General features: G+C 45.5%; 1 protein-coding gene across 3 annotated transcripts in view; it reads left to right on the top strand.

Annotated features, from left to right (window-relative positions):
- LOC126561391 (homeodomain-interacting protein kinase 1) overlaps window positions 1-21,926 on the top strand; it is a 199,835-nt gene that overhangs the window by 27,104 nt on the left and 150,805 nt on the right. For 2 of the 3 annotated variants that reach the window (XM_050217503.1, XM_050217504.1), the window contains one exon: window positions 12,407-12,675. In XM_050217503.1, the coding sequence (XP_050073460.1) occupies window positions 12,511-12,675 (165 nt within the window). In that variant the 5' untranslated portion in view covers window positions 12,407-12,510. The remainder of the gene's footprint in view (window positions 1-12,406; window positions 12,676-21,926) is intronic. The other variant, XM_050217505.1, reaches the window with a different exon arrangement.

The raw sequence follows: 21,926 nt of genomic DNA, 5'->3' as shown, positions 1-21,926 counted from the left end.
TTGACACAAGCCTCGGTAACACGGCGGATGGAAGGTCTACCTGGTGCAGACCTTTGATTGACATCGTACCCGGGCCGGTACATCCAGAACGTGTTTCCATTTGAGCTGTTCCCCTCCATCAAAAAGTGATCGGAGACGCGTGGAGCTTCAGTTGTTCGAAGGTTTGTTGACGATGACATCCTGCAAAAAGGTAAAGTGCAAGGTTGCGTGGTGCACTTGTTGCGCAATCCAAACCGACAAAACATTGCTGCTGGATAGTGGCATGTATTGAGTGTGAGGGGAAGCAGGAAGTTGTAGCCCGTCCGGAAGTGACAGGAAATTAGAGTCTGTTACTAACGCTCTGGCACATTCGTCGAATGTGTGCGTGCCGGCGGCCCCAGTCAGGGTCAGATTCTCTGCTCCTATAGGAACTTGGTCGTTTGTGTGTAGGTCTCTCTCGGTTAACATTGCAGGGCCAAAAAGGTATCTGGTGTGGGGTAACTCTGGTGGACAAAGTGGTTAGGTGAGCCCGGTGGTTCAGACACAGGTTGCAACGGAGGTAATAGAAATGTAATTTGCCCTCCCGGTAAGAAGTCTATTTCTGTGTGCTGCCTAGCGTTGGCCTCATCAACGTTGGGAAGATATCCTGTGAGGACCTACTCGGAGGACACACACACACACACACACAATCCAAAAGGAACAAGGGAAATAAATGAAGCGCACAAAGATGAGAACGAAGCGAATCTCGGCAAAACAATATTTTGTTCAATTTCCTATGAATAATTCAATATTGTGCGCCAGTTGGTGCGCCGGTCAGAGTTTTTCGTCCCCCCATGGGTGGTGCCAACAAAGCTGGGTGATTTTTGTTGTTGCTTCTTTTGCTTGGCGTGATGTCCGATTTTCTATTTTGACAAACCTGTGATTTCAATTTTTTGTGTGTTGGTGTGGATTTATGCTTTATTTTCCATTTTTCCTTCGTACACGTTTGCACGATGTACTTTATTTCTCATTAATCTTTCTTTCAACGTTCCAAATTTCTAACACTAATGCTGTTTGTGCGCTTGCCAATGAGTATAAATAATTAATCAGTTGGTTTGTGCTTGTCTCCTTTTTTTTTCTTTTACAGGTAAGGTGTGAAAACGACTGCTTTTTGGAGTGTACTGGCTAATGTCTGGGAGGTTGCAATCCGTGACTTACTGCTGATTTGAGGAGAGAGTAATCGACGCTTATCTAAAGAGCTTTCGTAATAGTAGAAGATTGTATCTAGTTAGTTTAACTGAGCGTGTCGCAATCTAGCTTCATCAGAATCGTTTATTTTTGGGAGGAGCGTTAGCCATTAAAGAGAAGCCACAGAAGTTCTAACCGCGACGTGTAACATTTTATTCTTCCAATCTAATTATTAATTGTATTTTGTGCGCACCTGTAACCTCACTGTGGGTCACGTGGGCGTATACTGGCAGAAGAGTCGGTTGTAGCCGGGAAACCATTACATTCAATGGTGTCATCCGTTGATGACTCACCGGCCGGTATGGATCGTGCGATGGATCGAAAAATGTGATCCTTCATTTGTCACTGTCAAACGGCGTGGAGCAGAAGTTGGGTCATTCGCCGTGCTTTGGTGCGTTACGTTCTGCTGAGCTCATGAAGATTATGGTGATTTGATGATCCTATTTGTGGTGCGATTTCGCGAACCGAAAAAGTTAGGGAAGGAACTGTGACATTGCAGCATTTATATGACTGCTAGTCAATTTGGTGTGCGGTATGTCTTGTCTTCGTTTCGATTTATTTTGGGCGAGCCGCCATCGTTGCTCATATCTGTTCTGCGGTGTCTCGCGGAAGATGTTCGTACGCGCAGACGTTGGCTCTACAGCCGCACGGAATGAGTTGGCGATTATCTACATTTTGTTAAGCGAGACGAGTGAATAATCGAGAGGTTCTGCTGATGGTGCGTTGCCAATCTATTCTAATATTACATGCGAGTATCATACGTGTTTACGCCTTGACGAAGGAAGCAGTGACACATGCTAGGGTCCTGTTCAGATCTCGATCATATTAAATGACTGTGGATACGTTGTTAGTTGAGCGTTTTAAATTGTGTTCTTGGTTGGAGCTTTGTCACCATGATCTCTTCCATCGAGAACCCGCACCCGATGCATACAACCTTATACGATCAAGCAGACATAAATGGGAGAGAAAACCTTTAGAACAAGTTTCTGTTGCCATGAGATAGAATCGTACACGTACTCTCTGTCCTGTTGGGCAACACTGGCCTCTAGTTACTGTCGCGCAGATTTCAATAATAAACACAAAATCAGGTTTGCCTACGCAATATTATTGCTTTCATTAGCGGCTGTTGCTTGCTCGTTGAGCCGTTCGTCCACTCAGATACGTTCTCTATACGACGTACCCCTGTCCCCGCGTTGTACTGCTGATGAGCTTCGATTATAAATCCTCCGACCCTGCGGCGCACGCACCAGAAGGCTTTCAGTGGTCCGTTATTTATATGATTCTGCATTCGGCTTTATAGTGCACATTTGTGCCTGGCTCTGCCGTCCACGGAGGGATGGTGCGCTAAAAATTATCATGATCGGCTTTTGAATCAGGTGCAATTAGCGAGTGCGATTGCAGTGAATTTGCCTAGCGATGGTCAATTTGTCACGTTTGACACTAACCGACAGCAACGGTCAGCCTGTACTTTAAGGTATGGCGCCGAAGGGCACCGTCAACGGGTTGCCTTCAATAAAGGCGGGATAGCGTGAGGTTTGCCGAGTCCTCGGGGTGGTAGTGGTCTTCTGGTAATGTTGGATTGATTTTGTGTTTTTGTTTCAATGGCGCTTATTGGCTCATTAGCTGTCAACAAGACGTGTGTCCTCTGCAGACCTGTGACTTGAACGTGCCACACCAGTTTGTAGAGGTTATGTTAATGTCTGTCGGCTGTCGATGTCTATCGGTTGTTGTTTTTCAACGAGAGAAAGAAAAAACTGATATTAAAGACTCGTTACTTTGCCGCAAGTGGAAGCCCAACGGGTCATGGACTTAGGCTTAGCTCTTTTGATTCAAACAGGTGTTTAGTGACTGATGTTAGCTCATAGGTAAATCCACTGGGTACATTATTTGGAGCTCAAATTGTTGACTGATGTATAAACAGTCAACAGAACTTCGTCGCTATTAATATATTGCTCCATTGGTTTTGAGAAATTCTACAACTAATATCCATCCAGACAATTCTTCACATCGAGAATTCATGTCGACATTACATTGGATATATGGGTGTCCATAACTTCCAACGCACGAAAAAATTGTGTCACTTAATGGGAGAAGAAAGCAGAGAATAATTGCACTCAAGGCAATGCCGCTTCTGTAAGGTATCTGGGTTGCTCGTCTGTCTGGTTTAAAACCGAAGGTCTCCATGGAGGCGCGCGATGCCTGGGTTCCTCGCGAAGGTTGAGATTGCGTCCAGGGACGGTTAGGCACCACGATCACCCGTCAATTGTTGGTTGGTTAATACCGGTTAAAACCGTTGCTTCGTATCTCATTCGCTGCAGCTGGCGACCGAAGGCACAGACACGGGACAAAAGATAATGCGTGTCAAATGACGCTCTTTCTTTCCAGTGCCTTAAGCGAAGATGTTTGTACAATAATTTCATTGCCAGGGCGTGCGCACACACGCACACACAGTTTTGGTTAAACATGACACCACAATGATGCTTCACACCAGCAGCATTATCGTCGCCCCCACGCGCTTTCTGGTACAGCAGTGCACGAGACAAAGTTCTTCGGGAAAAGGAGAAAGCCCTTTTTTCCCAACGCCTCTCACCTTGCGGTTTCTGCGTGAGTTGGTGTGTTTGTGCTTAGAAGCGTTTGCTGTATTGGGGGGGGGGGGGGGGGGGGGGGGGGGATGCCAAGAAACTGGAATGTGTGTTTGCTCGTTCGGACGGTGATTGTTTGTCCGACTGGTGTAATAAATATATTACTACGATAAGTAAATCGTAGAGCTGGTTAGATGGAAAGCTCAGGCTGTAACTGTACCGTCTTATTTTTTTGATGTGATTCCCATAAATTGTACCCACGTCGGAATATAGGAACGAACGTGCACAACACGTGAGCCGCGAGTAGGTGTGTGCAGATTCATTCGTTCGCGAATAATTGTAACTCACGCCCGAAGCATACGGGGTGTCGATTCGAGAGAGAGAGAGGGAGAAAAGCGCCTATATATCTGGCGGATACAGTAACGGGGATACCTTTACACTGACAGCTATATGGATGAATTATCTGAGAAAAACATCGTTTCACTCCAACCGCGCTACGGTACAGCGAAAGGTGCTAATAAATGTTCGCCGCATTTTGGAAAATAGTTTAATTCCACCGACCGGTACTACTACCAACTAGTTTTGTGCCTTCTCGCGGTGGAGCATAAAAGCGAACCTCAATCATAAAAACGACCGTAGCGGCCGGAATTGGATGCATGGATGTGTGGCGTAGTGGGAACGAAATGAAAATGTATCAGATTTCAAATTTTCCATAATTCACACAAGCATCAAAACAACATCATCACACCTCCCCAGCTCTTCAGGCGCGCTAGTGCTTTCGCTCCCCGGATGTGCAGAAATGTATGAAGCCGTGGTCCGCTATTTGATGCTTCCGTTTGGACTGGAAGTGAGCATTGCGTTACACTGGGTTTGCATTTGATCTTCTCTCAATACTATGCCTCAAGTAGATAAAATTCCACGAACAAGCCTGCTAATTATACCACCGTATTTCACTGGAAACCATAATGGAATCGTAATGATGAAACGCATGTAATATGATATGCCAATGATTTCAAACAAAGTTGTATAATTTTGTATTAGGTATCGAATCCTACACCTCTCCATAGGTTGAAATTTGTGCTGTGTACGCTTGATATAATTAAAATGTCCCATATAATAACTATCAGATCGTATCTGAACCACAAAAACAACGGTCTTTGATCGCTTATCGATGGCGTTCGAACGACACTGACAGATGGCGTTTGACAGCAATCGTTAAACAAATGTCAATACCTTTTCCCATTGGTCCCGTAACCTTCTGCCACTGCAATAATGCTAACTGGAGGCGCCATTCTAGACGTACCGAGGCACCACCATGCGCGGATGGGTGCTGCTACTGCTACTTTATCCCCATTGGAAAGGGTGGTCGTGCTTGTAAAACGAGATTTAATTTGAAGGAAAACCAGTCCCACGACGAAACAGACGGGTACTGGTGGCAAAGTCGACCGGCTGCAGCGAGGGCAAGTGGTGACGGGGGGGGGGGGGGGGGGGGTGTCTGTATCACGCGGATTAATTATCGGTAAACTTTGCAGTAAATAACAAAATCCAAATGTCGTCGCCGTCGGATGTGATCGTTTGTTTGGACGAGAGTGCCACACATTGAAGCGGGACGCAGTGTAAGATAAGATACGTTTTTCACAGTGAAGAAAGACACTAGTCCAGGTGCAGAAATTTTGTAAAAAACTTATCAAAGTTTTTTGTAGGATGATTTTGTGTCTTGTGGGATGAGACATTTTGAAGTTCAAAGTAAAATTCTTTGTACTTTCGAAAACTATGTTTTAAAATAGATGTTAATGAAGTAAGCATACATTCGTCTGAGCTTTGAAAGCTGGTCGTATTTGTTATGGAATATGCCATCTATTAATAAAACTGCTCTAACCCTGGTTCTTGTTTCATCCACCTGTTATCCTCCGGTGTTAATAATTTAATAACTCACACGTAGAAATGTAATAGCTTTGCACCATTTTTCATCCACTCGCCAGCAGTTTATTCAAGTGTCGTTTTTTTTCTTTTGGGGTGAATTTTCTGCGGAAAGCACCTTCTCTCAGGAAGTAACAAAGATGTTTTCATCGTCAAGAAATGATGCTTTTCCGGTTGGTGTTATTCCTTCATTTTTTTCTGTATCTTGTTCTTTGCTGCTGTTCCGCTGGATATTATTATTTTTAGCTCAGTTCATTACATTGCCACTAGCAGCAGCTAAGAGCAAACTACACAGGCACAACACAGGGGCTTGCCCAAGAGTGATGTTGTTCATGCGTTTTGGAGTTTCGAACGAAAGCTTGATGTGTGGTGTATTTTCTTTCGTCTACTTTCAACGTAAAACCAAATAGCAAAGGTGTGTGCTCGTGGGGGTAAAGTGTCATTATGTAGCCATTTCTAAGTGGAAGGTTTCTCCCTTTCGGGTGGATGATTTCACAAGAATAATGTGTGCACAGGTGGAAGGGAGTTGCTGGAACGGAGTGTTGGTAGAAAGAAGCCTTACTGAAGATGGAAAGAATCCAAGAGGAATGATTCTCAAACGGCGTCGCGGCATGTTGGGTTTTGCCAGAACTCTTGTGGCGCCTTAGAGAAGGATGTGTGGAAGACTTGGGGGAGAGCGGGATCGTAGTCATACAAAATCGGTTCGTTACACGCAACGGCTGAATTGGCAAATTTGCACCCTTGTCGTCGTCGTTGTCGTGTATTTATACGGTCGGACGTCATCATCGGTGCGGAGTAACGTAAACTTTGGGGTAAAATATTACATTTTCCACAAGGCAAAAGGGGAGGGATAGGTAGCATGGAAAAGGCAAGACTGTGGCGGGGAAAACGAAAAGAATCGTCAGACCGAGGACAATTTTCGCGTTACCGAGAGCAGTCAGCCTCTCAGACAGATTTACCCAAGGGTCGTGCGGTGCGCGCGTGTTTGTCCTTTGCGGATTTCTGGCGAAGCTTTTCTCGTTTTCCCTATTCCCAGCACGCGGGCTTTAAGTCAAACTTCCGTTGGCCTCATCAATCTGTTCTTTTCTTGACGGTGCAAATCAAATAACGATGATCCCAGCGATGCCCGAGTGTACGTCGATTTTCACTGTGGGAAAAGCTGTTTCTGGAAGGATACTGACTGACAGTTCCACGAAAAAGTTTGCAACGATTGTTCCGTTCTGCGTCAAGTCTTAATCATGTTTGAGAGGCGCCTTGGAGATCCTTCTCACATTCACTTCTTGCTGGCTTTTCCTGCTTCAGTCGGGAGGTGTTGTAGGTGGAAGACATCATGCAAACAATAGCCTGAAGGATGAGACATGGCAGGAGGAACCCTGGAGAGGTGCTCCACCGGCTACTGACTGACTGACTCGAGCAAATGTTTGCCTGCCCTGTAACGTTGTTTTTCCTTGTGGATGACCTTGGTGCGTATGAGGAAAGGTTCCTAGATCCGTTCCGGGCTTGTGTTGTGTAGTGTAGTGTGCATGTCAATGGGGGAAGGTTGATGGGAACTTCAAGGCAAGAGAAGAAAAAAGTTGACTACCATTCTACCCACACTCATCGACTCGACACGCTTACTTATCGTTTATCAATATTTCTATAATCGATATAAAGAAGAAGCGTCGGAAGCTTTTCTTTTTTCGGCCAGTCCCTGAATCGCTGAGCTAGAATCGATGGTTTGATGGTTTCAACGCGCCACAATGCGCTATTTTTGTGCACAACCGGCCGGCATTGTTTGGCGTTTTTGTTAGGTTTGATCTTCAGTTTCCCGGGAAGGGAGATAGAAGTCTTCAGAGGGTTTCCCTACGTAGATTTTGCCTTTCTTTGCGTAAGATAGGCACACGTGCTAGACCTTTTTTTTTATTCTTCTACTGTCGTCTTGGCTTGGTGCTGCCTTTGCTGCTTTGATGGGACTTGAGTGCAAAAATAGCTTCCAGTAGAAGAGGTTTAGGTAGGTTGGCATGGGTTGTCATGATAAGACGTTAATTGTGATGGATCTGCGTGCTTTGATAATGCAAAAATATCTATTTATAAGATGCACGGAACATGTCTGCCCCTTTGTCGCTGCCTATGTGTCCAACAATGGTGCCATGATGATGACGCTCGTTGCAGAAAGATCGCTTCGACTGTTGTAGGGGTTTTGTAGAAACGAATCGAAGATTAGAGAATAATCATTTACGTAATAAAGGTTGATGTGTTTCTTGTCATATCTTTCACAATTATATTAAAAGGATTATCTGGTATTTTATTATAGGGCCACCCAACATTCTTCTGATCCATTTTTAATAACTTAACAGCCCTTGGCTTTGGATTGCCTTCCGGAAATGTGCTCTCGGGAGATGAACCTGCTGCATTTTACGGTGCTTGAAAATTACGACCTCGCTGTAGTATCAAAGAGCTGCAATAATTAAACACACTGCCGTTAAAATTGTGACCATAAAGAGAGCTCGTGAAACGATCGCAACAAAGAACCTTCCACCACGAATGTTTACTAAAAGTTTGTCGTATCCGCAACAAGCTCGCGACTTTATTTCGCGATTGCTTATAAAAATCACCTTTAGTAAGTTGAAGAAAATTGCTGATGTATGTTTTTTTTGTTATGTTTCGATTACACCCCATTTTTGCTCGCAAATGCCACCACCACCCTTTTGCGGATGCGTGTTCAGCTCAGTACGGATGGTCTGTTTTTTAAGCCCTCTGGCCTAGGGCAAAGCTATACGTTCTGCTGATACGTCGAATATGTGCACGGTGGGGTTTTTTTTTATTCGTTGCGCAGCTGTAGTGATTCGATTTATTATCACCTACTTTTTTTTCTCCTCTGCTAGGTACTGTCTCTCATCTCCCCACAATTTTCCGTGTAACGGTTATGATTATTTGGCTGCTTGCTTTTGCCCTCCTTACCACCACCAGAACTCTCATACTCTATCCCTGGGCTGGGTACGCAACTTTGTGGCGCATCCATATACATTTGTACGCGCAAGGTGGCATTTGTGTGTTGCGGCGTGTATGTTTGTGGTTTATGATGCGATGCGATATAGTTTTGCTCGCATGGCCGAACGTCGAAATTGCGCCGCAATTGCCAGAGGTCATTAGAAAACGAAGCGCGCTACGGGCACGGGGTTGGTGGTGTATCAGCATATTGGGTGGCACACATTGCGGAGGAGACATACGCGAACGCGAATCCCCCATTCCTCCCGACCCTCCACACTGATTGGTGTCTGGGGGGACACTCACCTCTTCAGCCTCATCATCAACTCTCCCCGCGTCGTCACGCGTACTGCTGTGACAACACAACAGTGTAAGGAGGGACCAGGGGCGAAGGCGATAAGATTCATGCCTCATAAGCGCACATAAGCTTTTTTTTCCATAAGCAAATGACAACCCCGTTGTTGTTGATGTTGGTTGCGTTGATACAGCCGGTGATTTCGAAAGCGACGACATATGGCATATGGTGGTTGTGTGAGCTTCTGATGAGAAAGATCTGCTCATATTTCTAGTGTTGAGTGGATTTTTTGGGCATACAGAATAGTAGAAGAAATACTCTATCTACTCTAGACAGAGAAGCAGGGGAATAAACTGGCAACAGTATCAGTAAAAAGGGCATAAGGAAAAATAAAATAAGTTGTGGACGTATGGAGTTGTGCTTGATATTTGTTGCTGTTCTCGTGTTGCACTTCAATATGGTGTGTAGGTTGGCCTTTCTGCTGACTCTGGCCTACTTTCTGTGGTTGATTGCAAAAATCGGCCTCCACCATTGACTGCTCTTTCGCCGATCACTTTTCAAAGCGACTGAGATATGCGTCCGGTGGAGAAAGGTCGCCTTTTTATACGACGATTCTCTACACATCCTCAAGGAACAGGATGAACTCTAGGGCCAAAACCGGTTTCCTGTCAGAATAATTTGTTTGGAAGGCGTTTTATTTCTGCTTGTTATCCACCGGCTGCAAAACTACGAAGACATTAAGAGGCGTTTGGGCGGCAAGGATTTACCGAAAGAGAAAAAATCTCTTTCCCATCGTATCGTAGGAAATTTTCTTTTAATTACCCCTCACATTCTCTCTTGCGACCTGTTGCGGTCGTCTTCCTGTGCAGTTATCACCCGGGGAAAAGGCCGGATGTGGTGTGGTCAGGTGACGATTTTATACTGCTGGCTGTTGCTACGTTTTAGCAGTGTATAATTTCGCTACCGTATAAGGGTTCGTAGATCGAATCGAAAACGTTCGATCTTTGTATGAAATATTTTGATTGACACGCCGGCGTAATTAGCTGTTGCTGCTGTTTGTAATGGAGTCGGATTTTCATTTCGGTACACTCTCCTCTGTTACAGTGCAAAAAAGAAAAGAAAACAAAACAAAATGGAGCCACAGATGTGCAAAGAGACACTGTGTTGTGATTATTTCTTTCTACAAAATGAAAACAAGCAGCATAAGGTGGAGGTTCACTTCTTTTACTACTTCTTTCTCAACGGCGGTTCAGTTCGGGGGCCATTTCTTCTTTACCCCATGTCACTCTATCGATAGAAAGCGTTCGCAGGTTCGAACGGTACGAGTGCTGAAGGAGTTAATAGGCAGCCGCAATTTGTTACCGCATTCCGGCCAACCATTAAAATCGCAAAGTATCGATCGGAAGGTGTATTGCTTTGCCGCTACTTTCTCGTCAGATTCAGCTGCAGTTACGTGAAAAAATGTGAAAATGTGTTTTTCACTTGGAACTGTCGGTCATACATTTTTTTGCGAATGTTATCAAATATAAAAATGGGAAAATCCGTCAGAGGGAATCAGAGGAAATAAAGGATTCAACTCGTTACAATCCAGAAAGTAATTTCAACACCTCCAATAAACTTCTCCTCAGAAGTTTAGCAATGAGTGGATTTTAGTTAATAATTAACATTTTCTATATAGATCGAAAATCTGCGTCTTCTGCCCGCTAAAATTCCGGCAGACGAATTGATTGATCTGATGGGAGGAATATAATCATCAGCACCAACGTACCCGGTGTGCCGGATGATGGATTATATTTACCGGCGTCCGGAGATGAGTCTGTCTAAAGGTTGTTTTCAATCACCATTCGATCCCTAACTCGTCGATATTTTCTGCGGCTTTTAATAATTTTGCGATGAGAAGCTGCAATGCTGGGAAGGGGATACGTGCCGATTGCTGATGGATTATGGACACTGGAAGTGTATTATGGATTTCCTATTCCAGGCGATGAAACACAAATCCTCGGCTTCCGTTTGTTTACATGAACCGAATCCAAAAATGAACCTTTTTTTCCATGGAATTTTACTGATGCTGCTGCAGGTGGATGGTAAACGATCGACGCAAGATTAAACTCAATCGACTGCATTGGACGACTCAAACGAGAAAATGAAATAAGTAATGTCTTTCAGTGGCATTCAAAGGCAAACATGCCAACCCGGCCAAGGAGGGTTAAAATTTTCCCCCCATCCCTCACAACACATCGTTTGATTCTTGCCGTCACAAGCGTTGTGTTTCGTTTTGGTTCCGCCGTCAACAACAAACCTAAGACCACGCGGCGCACGTATATCACTGTGTGTGTGTGTGTGAGTGTGGGACACCCGATTTGCGTCACCGGTTCGAGTTCGATTTTATAAATAAACTTATTTTTCCACCCAACTTTGTATCCCCCATTTTGCTTGACTTCCGGCGTTGGAGGGGGGGTGCGGTTTATCCATCCCGAGTCCTCCATTCCGTGTCCTGGATTTATCCCTCACGCGGGGCAGATAAGGACTAAAACGTGCGCTGTGGATGCGGTTGTTTGGATGGATTTGCATTTTTAACGCGCTCACGCACTTTTATTGCTATGTGGTTAAGAAGGATGGGGAAGGGGGAGGAGGAGAGGGTGAAAGAGGAGGCATGCTAAGGAATTAAAGCAAGGAACTTAATTAACTAGTGGGAGGACGTTTTGAAAAATCGTTTTCGAAACGTGAGTGTTAAAGACGGTAAGAGCCGGTTCGGAATGTGAGGGTGGCGTGTAATTTTGGTGTAGTAAGGGGACAAGAGAGAAGCGATTTTAATCGTTAATTATTAGACAAAGTTTGAATGAGGCTTTTGCTAGTAAAAGTCCAGTTCATTAACCCGCCGTATTCAATCAATTTATGTCTCTTATGTCTAAGATTTCGGACGATTTGGTTCTTGACAACATTAAGTGATTCTATATGAAGTATAGAATCTATGAGCATGAGCTTTACAATGTTTCAACCAGCTACAAGGACCTTGTTGTAAATACTCACACCGTTTTTTGTGTCCAAAAACCTGCTACAACAAATGTAACGCCCGTATCAAGCCAGACAACAACAACAGGTTCAACAGGGAAAATACCAAACCAAAAAAGGAAAGGATTGCATGATAGCATAGTTTAAAACTGTGCTGCAAGTTAAACGTGGTTTTAATGACATTTCTTATCTGGCTAAGTAGTACGAATAAACGGAACGATGTTTTTTGGCCGTTGGTCCCATTACCTTGAATCAGAATCAGCAGTAAGAGGTCCGGAACTCCAAAGAGAGTTAAAACAAATTCAACCAAGCAGCAGCAGCGCAAGGCTCAGCTATCATGATTTCCGAATGTGTTATAAATTCTAATGAGGTGATGTAATTTTCATTTTCTTGTTTGTTTGCATTATTTTCTTTGTCCCAACAGCAGAGGGCGTTTGTGGTTGCGGCGAGTGTGCAACCAGCGGCGGCACTGTACCGAGCGGCAGCGGCGGAGGAGGCGGCGGCGGTACGGTTGCAACTTCCGGGGCTATGGGTGCCCCGTCAAACGGCTCCAAGACGGCACATTCAAAGGTTGCAACCGGAGGAGGTCATGCCAACACGCAGACCTCCAGCAAGCGTTCCAGCAGCGGTGCCGACGGTGACTACCAGCTGGTGCAGCATGAGGTGCTCTACTCCTTGTCCGCCCAATATGAGGTAAGTGAAACGCGGATCCAGATGTTCTAGCTCTGATCTCTGAATTAACAGAGGCTTATGGGTTTTATGTAGAGCAATACTAGCTAGTTGCTCCATGAAGATAATGAGTTGTTGTACAACCACCGCCATTACGCGGATATTAAACTCCCCAAAAAGCAGTTCTGAAGCAATTTTCCGGCAGAATGTTTAGTGTATAACAGTGTTATAACAGTTAGCTTAACTGCAATTAACATTTTTCCCCTCTGTTGGCAAGCAATTTTGGCTAGCATAGGAGCATCGTTCCTAGAAAACTGTGGAAGCATTGTTATATGAGCTGGTAATTAGCTGTCGTACAAGCAACGTTTCCTCGACGTTGAAGTACGTCCACGATAACTGCGTACCCACCACCACCTTTGCTGCCCTTGCACAGTAACGTTGAAGGGTAGTTAGTGTATGCGTAATTATTTTTTCGCGTTCTGACAAGAACCTGTGTGCCACAATGTTTGCCCAACATTTCTCCAATTTTGGTGTGTGTGTGCGGTGCGAATGGTGATGACGTGTTTTGTAGGTTTAATGTTAATGTTTGTACAAATCATTACACTTTTCAAGCACAACTCTAACCTCCCAAAATGAACCAAACCTGCTGCTAACCGCTCAAGTATATTTTACATTATTTGTTTGTTGTGTGGCTTTCTTTTGGCCCCTGGAGCTGTGGATTATTTTATCGCCTCGTTCCACCATCACAGAATGTGTGTGCTTTCTTCGCCAAAGAGAGAAAATATTGTGGAAAGCTTGAAACGAAATCTGAAGAATTGTTCTTTCCCAGAAGGAACCAACCACACACCAGAATGTTTGGCGCTATATGGTACGCGATAATTATTTTCGCAAAGCTTTTTTGGGCTGGTGAAAAACAGCATCATCCCATCCACCGCTGTAGCTTGGGGTGAGGTCGTAAATCAGTGCGGCACGAACGACGGTCAGCCATTAAATATATGTTCGTTCCGAATGGTGTTAGGAATCAGCAGTTTTTTTTTTGTTTTGTTTTCGGTTGAAGGATAGTGCTGTTGGTGAGACGGTCTTGTAGAAATCGACAGTTCGAGCCCGGAGAGGGAAAGATGTTGTCCTCGTCCGCCTGCCTGGAGGACACACTTGGGGCGGTTTTACGAATGCCTTCTACGGAAAGGCTTTCGGAGTGCGAACGCGTGCGCGCGCGCGCTCGTGTGGGACGAATTAACGCCGGGCGTGTGTTTGGCACTGACGGTCAGAGTGCGCCGGCAAAATACACACAGCAAACGACGACGCAGGCCGCAGGGATAGTCAAGGGTTTTTGTTGTTGTGTCCTCTGCCAACTACGCCACGCAAACGCCACAATCGCGTGTGCTCGGCTTTTTTATTGCCCACAAGACGTTTTTGGGGCTCTGCAAAAAGGATAGCGACGAAGCATTTTTCTGTTAGTGTTCTCCGGTGTTTCTTTTTAGAGCAGCAGTCTTGTGTTTGAAGGAAGGAGTTTTGAAAAAGTGGTCTAGAATTTGCCAACATAAACACACGGCACACGCATTTTCACCCCAAAGCATTCTAGGCAAATAGCAACTTTGGGACGTAGATGACTTTGGATTGCGAAGTCATTTTGTGTGGCCGAAGGTTATTAAAGGCTGGTGGCTGGTTGAAAGGTCGATTTTTGGCCGCGGCTTTCTAAAATTAGACAACGGACAAACACGGTATTTGGTATGCGTATTTTGTCTCTTTCAAGTTGCTCCCCAATTCCATACGTACTATGGGTTGTGTTGGAAGTCATCGCTATTGACGAATGGGAGTAGTTCGTTGGCTTTTTTATTTATGCACCATTCGATAAAGTTACAGTGATGCTACTAGCTCGTTCGGACATTCGAGCAATAAAGGGAGTAAATAAATGGTTAAGAATAAATGCCCGAAGGCTGTGTTGATGGCGATTGTTTAATTAATCTGGCGATGATTTGTACTTCAGCTAGAGGCGTAGAAGAAGTGTGTGAGAGAGAAGAGAATGAAGCCAGAGGGAACAAGCTAACTGACGAGGAGGGACACACAGTACAGGTCTTCTAGCTCTAGATTGTACTAACCGTTTCATCCGATTCTAGTAGCTGGACCGGTAAGTGCTAAACCAAATCCGCTATCCAGAGTGAAAGCACCCCTAGAAAAAGATAACGGAAAGCATAGTTGCAGTAAAACAGCGAACCGACTCACCACCGGCCAAAACAAAAAAAACAAAACCTTCGGCACAAACCTGCTTCGTAACACAATAACTGTCTTTTGTAGACGTCTTCGTGCTGTGTACGGTAAATGGTTTCCTTTCGTGTACCAACACTTCATGTAGTGTGTGGCAACAAAAATCCCTCGCCCGCCAGAATGCTTCTAGGGACCCGGCAGCAGCGATATAAAAGGCACGAAATAAAAAAAAAATACAAGTTGCAATATCAATAGTATGTAGCAAACAAACATAATAATAATAAAGAGGGAAAAAACCGCTGGCTGACACAAATTGCAACGTTCATTGCCCTTGCCTTTGCCGGGCCTAGAGTGGGTATGGGTCTCGGTGTATCCAGCTCTTATTGCTGGGAGAGTAACACCCAAAGGGCAGCCCCTTTGGGAAGGGTCCGGGCCGCTTGAGGAATATTGTATCGCAGATACCGACGTGCAGAGGAAGAAGCAGGCTCCGGATGCAGTCATTGCTGAGCTTGTCATCGTTTCAGTCGTGGTTAGAGTCGAAGGGCAGCAGGCTTTTGGGGTGGCTTGGAAGCTTCTAACCACTACGACGCAATATTCCGCGCGGTGCTCGTATATGTTTGAGTGTATATCAGGTCGGAAGTTCTCTTCGTTGCAGTGTTTGCTTTTTATGATGCCGAGTGTATTAGCAGCTGGGAAAGATGGGTTTTATGTTGCACCCATAGTTCGGCCTTGGGTGGACCTGATGGTGGACCTACTGTGTGTTTGTGTGTGCGCACTGTAGTGTGTGATATGTTAGAGGCCACGTATTCTCTTTTTAGCACAGGAATAATAGCGCAGATACTCTCAGATTGGGAAACATGTTAGAAGATTGCTGGCCGCTTTTTCCCACACTGCACCACCATTGCTCTATACCCTCACCGCAAGAGCACGCATAAACGAAACCGAGCTTCCGAGGCACGGTGGATGCGCATTCATAAAGAATTCTAAAACATAGCTACCTTCTCCAGCCTGGCGTCGTTCGCTCACCAAAATGTCTTGAGTTTAATAAAGCAGAAAAGTTTTATTTCTCAAGCTGTGTTTATGCCTTTTTGCGTCCTTTTCTTGCTGCTCTTTGACGATCGCAGTCGCGCCATGAAGCAAACAAGCGGCTTGGCCACGAGCGGTGATCGGTATGATTTGTCGCAGTGTCGGCAAATTTGCCAACCAGCTGGAGGTGTGGATGTCTCTGTTTGCCGCCCTACCAAGCGTACCCCCAAAATGTGTGCCACCCTTTCGAAGGGATTTCTAATCGAAAATGTCCTCCAGACAGTGAAGAGCACCTTGTGAGCGTTGGCAATATAGATTGTAGCGGCCGGTCCAGATAATAGAAGGGGGCCCATGGGTTGGCTGTGCCCAACGATACCGACGACGAGCATTAATGGGCTTCCCAGAAAGGGTAAGCGAGTTAAGTTGTTGCACGACACGGGAAAGCAATCGGAACCTTACCTCCTTCGGCCAGACATACAGCACGAGGTACGAAAGCCCGGGTCCCGGCCAGAGTAACAGTTCGCATAATCTGTGTGTTTTAGCATCGTCTCGATGACGATAAAGACTTTTCCGTCCTCCCCCCCCGGTAGTTTTTCTTCAGGGAAATGGTTGACGCGAAACTGGATACGTTTTTTGTCTGGATGCGGGTCTGGCACGCAGTTATGGCGATCATGCGACTAAAATGTATGTTGCAAGTTGTCATTTGCAAGTTGTGGCAAAATGGGGGAGAAAAGCTTAACAAAACCTTGTCCGAGAAATCCGTCTGATGGGTTTAAGTTCTATCAGTCGATACCCTTCAATATGGCTAGTCAGATGGTCATCGCACACCCGGAGTCAGTGACCGATGGTGCAAAATTACCATCAGACGACCCTGGATCGACCCTGGTGCGGTATTTAAGATATTACGCTCCCATGGTCATCATCGTATTTGTGCAGTTTTGTCCCTTACAGTAGCTCGTCTTTGAGAAGCGTAAATGGAAACCTTGTCTTTGGACACATAGAATACCCTTTCGTTTTCTGTCCGGTTTTGTGATGTCTTTCGCTCACACCTTCTCCGTAATGGTCCAAATTCGTTCTTCCCGTTCAAGAATGGCGGTTAGATATTCAATCTGTCTGTGTCTGTGTCGTTAGTAGATGAATTTCATCCGCTTTGGAACTGATAGAACACGACGCAGGATCGTCTAAAGTTTATTATCCACGAGATAAGATTGGAGAAAATTCTTCACGTGGCACCTCAACACGTTAGCGCGAATAAGAAGTGGGCAGTTAAAATCAGCGCTTTCCGTGAACAGTGAAAAATGAATAAAGTTCCCCATTAAAGGGACACGCAACGCAAGATTTCCATTTGCAATTCAAGTGTGTGTCGCCATAAGTGTTTTTATTTCGGGCAAAAGCAAAGGTTAGGTTAAACAGGGGCGACCCATGTCATCGAACCTTTGGCGATGATGAAACGAAATATGCTGCTCATCAATTTTCAGTGCAGGTGCAGCACACGGTGTGCACGTAATAAAAAATAAAACGACCTCCAACTATCTTAGCTTCACGCAGTGAGGGACGAAGACCGTACGTGACGTGTGGTAGGGTCGTAAATATAATCGTCGCATGTGTTTTAAATAAACCACTGGATGGATGGCGATCGCGGGACCCAGGCTGATGAAATTTTGTGATCGGTTGGCGATTTCTCTTGTGTTTTGAAAATCTTGCATCGTCGAAATATGCAAAGTGGTTCATCTGCTTCCGCACGCAGTTCTTCCCGGCCGTCGGGGTACGATGATGCGGGCACTGGTTTTTTGTTTACCATGCCCCAACCATTGTCTTATGCATTTTGCTGGTGGTGTAGAAGCTCATTAAAAACATCCATCTTTTCGTCCCTCCTTGCTGGGGCAGACTGGGGGACCTCTCCGGTGTGTCCGGTGTGCGCTTCGCGGCCGGTTTTGGGGAGGTTGTGATGAAACGCAAACAAATAGTTGGGCAGACAGTCGGTGGCGGCTATCGCGGGAGTCTCGCGGTCGGTTGGATGATGTGCCATGAATATCGCCCAGCTGGCAGTCAAGTGTGGTACGCCACTCATTATCTGTACAGCAGTGGCGGTCCAGGCCGACCTCTCGCGCTTCATTGAGAGTGGGACAGACAGTGGAGGTAGTTGCTGTACGGTCGTGTGTGCATATGCTTGCCGATATTCGAAACTTTCTCCTATAATCTACGTAAGCCACCACCACATCAGCCGGATGGCGAAAGGGGTGTGGGATGTTGTTGTTATGTGCATCACTTTCCACGGCACGGCTTAGCAAATTGACAGCCTCAACTTTGACGCATTGACACACGTACACAATGAAGTTGTGGGGGTTATGTGAGAAGAGCGAGTTGCGTGGAAAGCACGGGGGACACAATCGCGGGGGCACTCTTTTCTGCGTGATGGTGAGACCTACTATTCCGCAAATGCCCGGGTCCGAAGCACAGATACGTTCACGCTACTACTTACTGGAGTGATAGAAGGGTTTGAGGTCAGCTGTTATGATCGCCTGTCGTGGATCCATGTTAAAGCCCCCTCATACAATGCAAAATATCGCCGAAATACGCTATCTTATCGTTGGCGTTTGTCTAACCTATCCAGTGCTGCCTGTCGGTTGCAATCCTCCCACTAAATCGTCTTATTGTTGTGACCCGCAAATCGTCGGACTTTCGCGGACGGGCATGAGCCAAACAGCCGAGTGACGGGAGAGAAACAGAGGAAGGTGAGGGTGTGTGGCGTGTGATAGATAGAGTGTGAACCTTCGCATTTCGATTAGGGCGCAGAGGAGGGCCGGTTCTGGAGAGACGGTTGATAAATTTGGCAATAATTTTGTGCAAGCTGTGTGATTTCTAGGCTCAAAGCAACTGTTAGGCACTCCGCGACTTGAACCAGCAATGGTCTAATAGGGCACAAAGGTGACCTGGACTTGTTGTTGGACACATGAATTACTGGAGGTTGTAGTCAATCAAACTACAGTAGAAAACTGGGCAACAGATGTTGTGCCAATTCAGTATACAAACCAGAGTCTTTATAAATTTAGGTCGTTAGCTGAGGCTGTCTAGTTGTGTGTGAATTATGGTATGGAATATCAAAACAATATTTTTATTTTACTATTAAATACAAATAATTTTACGTCGATCCAGCTACACATCAGACCAAACATAACTCAAATCCTGTTAAAAAATTGGATCAGATATAACAGTCACGCTATGGTCATTACTATCACAATGCTACCGGAATCTTTCAATGCTTTCGAACTGGGATTTTATGAATTAGCTTTTATTAGAAGTGGAGAGTGATGTGCGAAATTGTCCTAATAATGTGTGTGTGTGTGTGTGTGTGTGTGTGTGTGTGTGTACTTCGTCTGACATTTTGAAAGATTTGATTCCACCTCTAGCGCTAGCTGCCTTTTTAAATCGCTTCGTCCATGTGGGAGGTTATGGCGAGGTTCAAAAGCCCCATTAATTGCACTCGGTCGCCGATTGTGGGGTACACCGAGGGAGAGGGGGGCCGTGGTAACGTTGCGTCAACAAACAACAGCATGCGCCTCCATTGTTGCGAACACGATGGTGCGTGCTTGTGTGAGGGCAGGAGAGATTGGTCAAACCAATCAAAATGGTACGCCCACCCAACTCCCTCCGTCCACACAACATATCGCCCATGCTGCGAGCCCCAAGAGTCAGGCCAGACATCGTCATGGAGGTTAGGGACTTATCTCGGAATGCTTGGAGGCTACAAATCGAACCGTCAGCTTTCAATCGAGTAAAAGAGAACATTTTTGCTTCGCTCGTGTCTTGTGTTCGTCCGGCGGAGTGAACTGTACACAGCACTACCGGATAATTGTCTGGTGCGCGCACCCTCTCTCGATCTAATGCTTGCATGGGACTGTTTTGTGATGCCATTGTAGGAAATGGCGAAACTGGCTGGCAAGTCGAACCAAATTTCTGGTGCAACTGTGCCTCTACTGGTTTGCCACCCCCCAAAAACACTTGAATTGCTCGGTGTGTGTGTCGACAGAGTTTGAGAGATGTTTTGTGTGGGGGTTTTTTTTTTTTGAACAGTTGCTAGAATTTACGAAAAGCGATCTTTATGGATCATTAATAATGTTCAAAAAATCTTTTCTTTAAAAATGAATATTCTAAGGTCCACTTTTAGAAATTACTCCAACGCTACACAAGTTAGCAAAGCTTGAAAGTGAGGCAAAATCACCTTGCAAAAAAAAACTACCCCTTGCAGACATTGCCATTTAACACATACACACACACACACACACACACTTCTGTAAGGGCCTAAAAAAGACCCCACGGTAGGAACATTATGGTATGAATTATGGGACAATATGGTGTGAAATCCTGCGCCACCGTTTACTGCGCATTTCGGTGTAATTCGGTGTCCACCATGGACGCAAGAAGTGTGTGTGTTTTTTTGTCGTAAGGCACACCCGCAAGATGACTATCTGATTTTTACGATTTGCACTGAAAGCGGCTTACAAAACTGCTTGCGATATCAGCTCCCATAGTATGGTGTGGCATAGATATACTTTTTTGTGGTTTTGTTTCGGTTGTGCTGTAAATATGCTTACCAAATCGCCTTAATTTATTGTGCTCTCTCTCTCTCTCTCTCTCTCTCTCTCTCTCTCTCTCTCTCTCTCTCTCTCTCTCTCTCTCTCTCTCTCTCTCTCTCTCTCTCTCTCTCTCTCTCTCTCTCTCTCTCTCTCTGGGGCTGACGGTCGATCTCTGAGGGTGTTTCTGGTTCTTGTGTTCGTTCAAAAGCTCATAATTAAGAGCAAGGTGCAAACGTTGTACCGACACTGGTATTGGGCTGTCCAATTTTGTAAAGAGAATGCGATCGGCACACAACGGCACATAACTAAACACCACCTCAGTACCTCAGTACCAACAGTTATAGGGGCAAAGGGGTAGCGTGAAGTGGGCCTGCAAAACCGGGAAGGGAATGCAAAAAAGGAAAACAAATAGATATGAATTAATCGGCTTTTGGTTGGCCTCCGCTTGGGACCGGAACCAGTTAAGTTCTGCTGCTGGTTTCCCCCAATAAACGAACGCTCTGGGGCATTGTACACTCACCGGACACCGGTTTCTTCGGAAGCAAGCGACAGAGGCGAAGCGTTGAAACGTTCTTAGACCTTTTTTTCCCCCTTTTGCCACCTCTTGCCGGGCAAATGTCTTGTTCTTGTTTCTTTGCTAGCGAACATCGAAGAAGAAAAACAAAATCTCTACCGATAAAATTAAGGAAACCACGCGTTCAAAACAACATCATCGACCGAACAGAATATACAAATACAAAAACCGACCAAAAAAGAGAAAAAAATCCTCAGTCATTAAACGTGACCTCAAAATACGATCCTCCTCCCTCTCTCTAGCCCCCAGAGCCCGAAACGGTGTTGGTTCGCGCTTATTTCGCTTTATTTTGGCCCCCCAAAAAAAGAAGAACATTTACCTCACCTCTCCGCCGCCTTTATTCGTGACCGCTGTAGAGCACCCAGCGCAGTACCCAGCACCAAGCGCAAAAACGTGTTTTACCATTTTGGTATGTTTATATGTTGCATGCACTTCTTTCGTGGGGGGTTTTTTGTTTTTATACGGTCGCGCGCGGTGTGTTTCGCGGTCTCCGGCAACTTTTATATTTCTCTACCTTCAAACATACTCACACACACACACACAGCCGATTTGATTTTGTTTTTCGATTATTCGCTACTTTCACAATTTCATCTGGCCGCCCGAGGGAGCCTACCACCCGAAGGGGTGCTGCTGAAGCGAATTTTATGGCCTTCTTCCCCGCCCTTGCTCGGGAGGGCACCGTCAAATGGTGTGGAGCGAATTATTGCAAGAACAGAACCGGTTGCGCGCACCAGTTTAGGCAAAATCGGGAAAATTAATGGCCTTCTCTGCTTCGGGGGTTCGACGTGCGTGCGTTTGTGGTTCGGTACACAAAAAATGGCTACTGCTGGTGACCGGACAGCCGAAAGAGGGGTTTCTGTTTGTGGTCTGAAGAGCGTGTAACATGTGACCTT

The sequence above is a fragment of the Anopheles maculipalpis genome, chromosome 3RL, assembly GCF_943734695.1.
Source record: "Anopheles maculipalpis chromosome 3RL, idAnoMacuDA_375_x, whole genome shotgun sequence".
In the NCBI taxonomy this organism is placed as follows: domain Eukaryota; kingdom Metazoa; phylum Arthropoda; class Insecta; order Diptera; family Culicidae; genus Anopheles; species Anopheles maculipalpis.
This window is presented reverse-complemented; position numbering and strand designations above follow the sequence as displayed.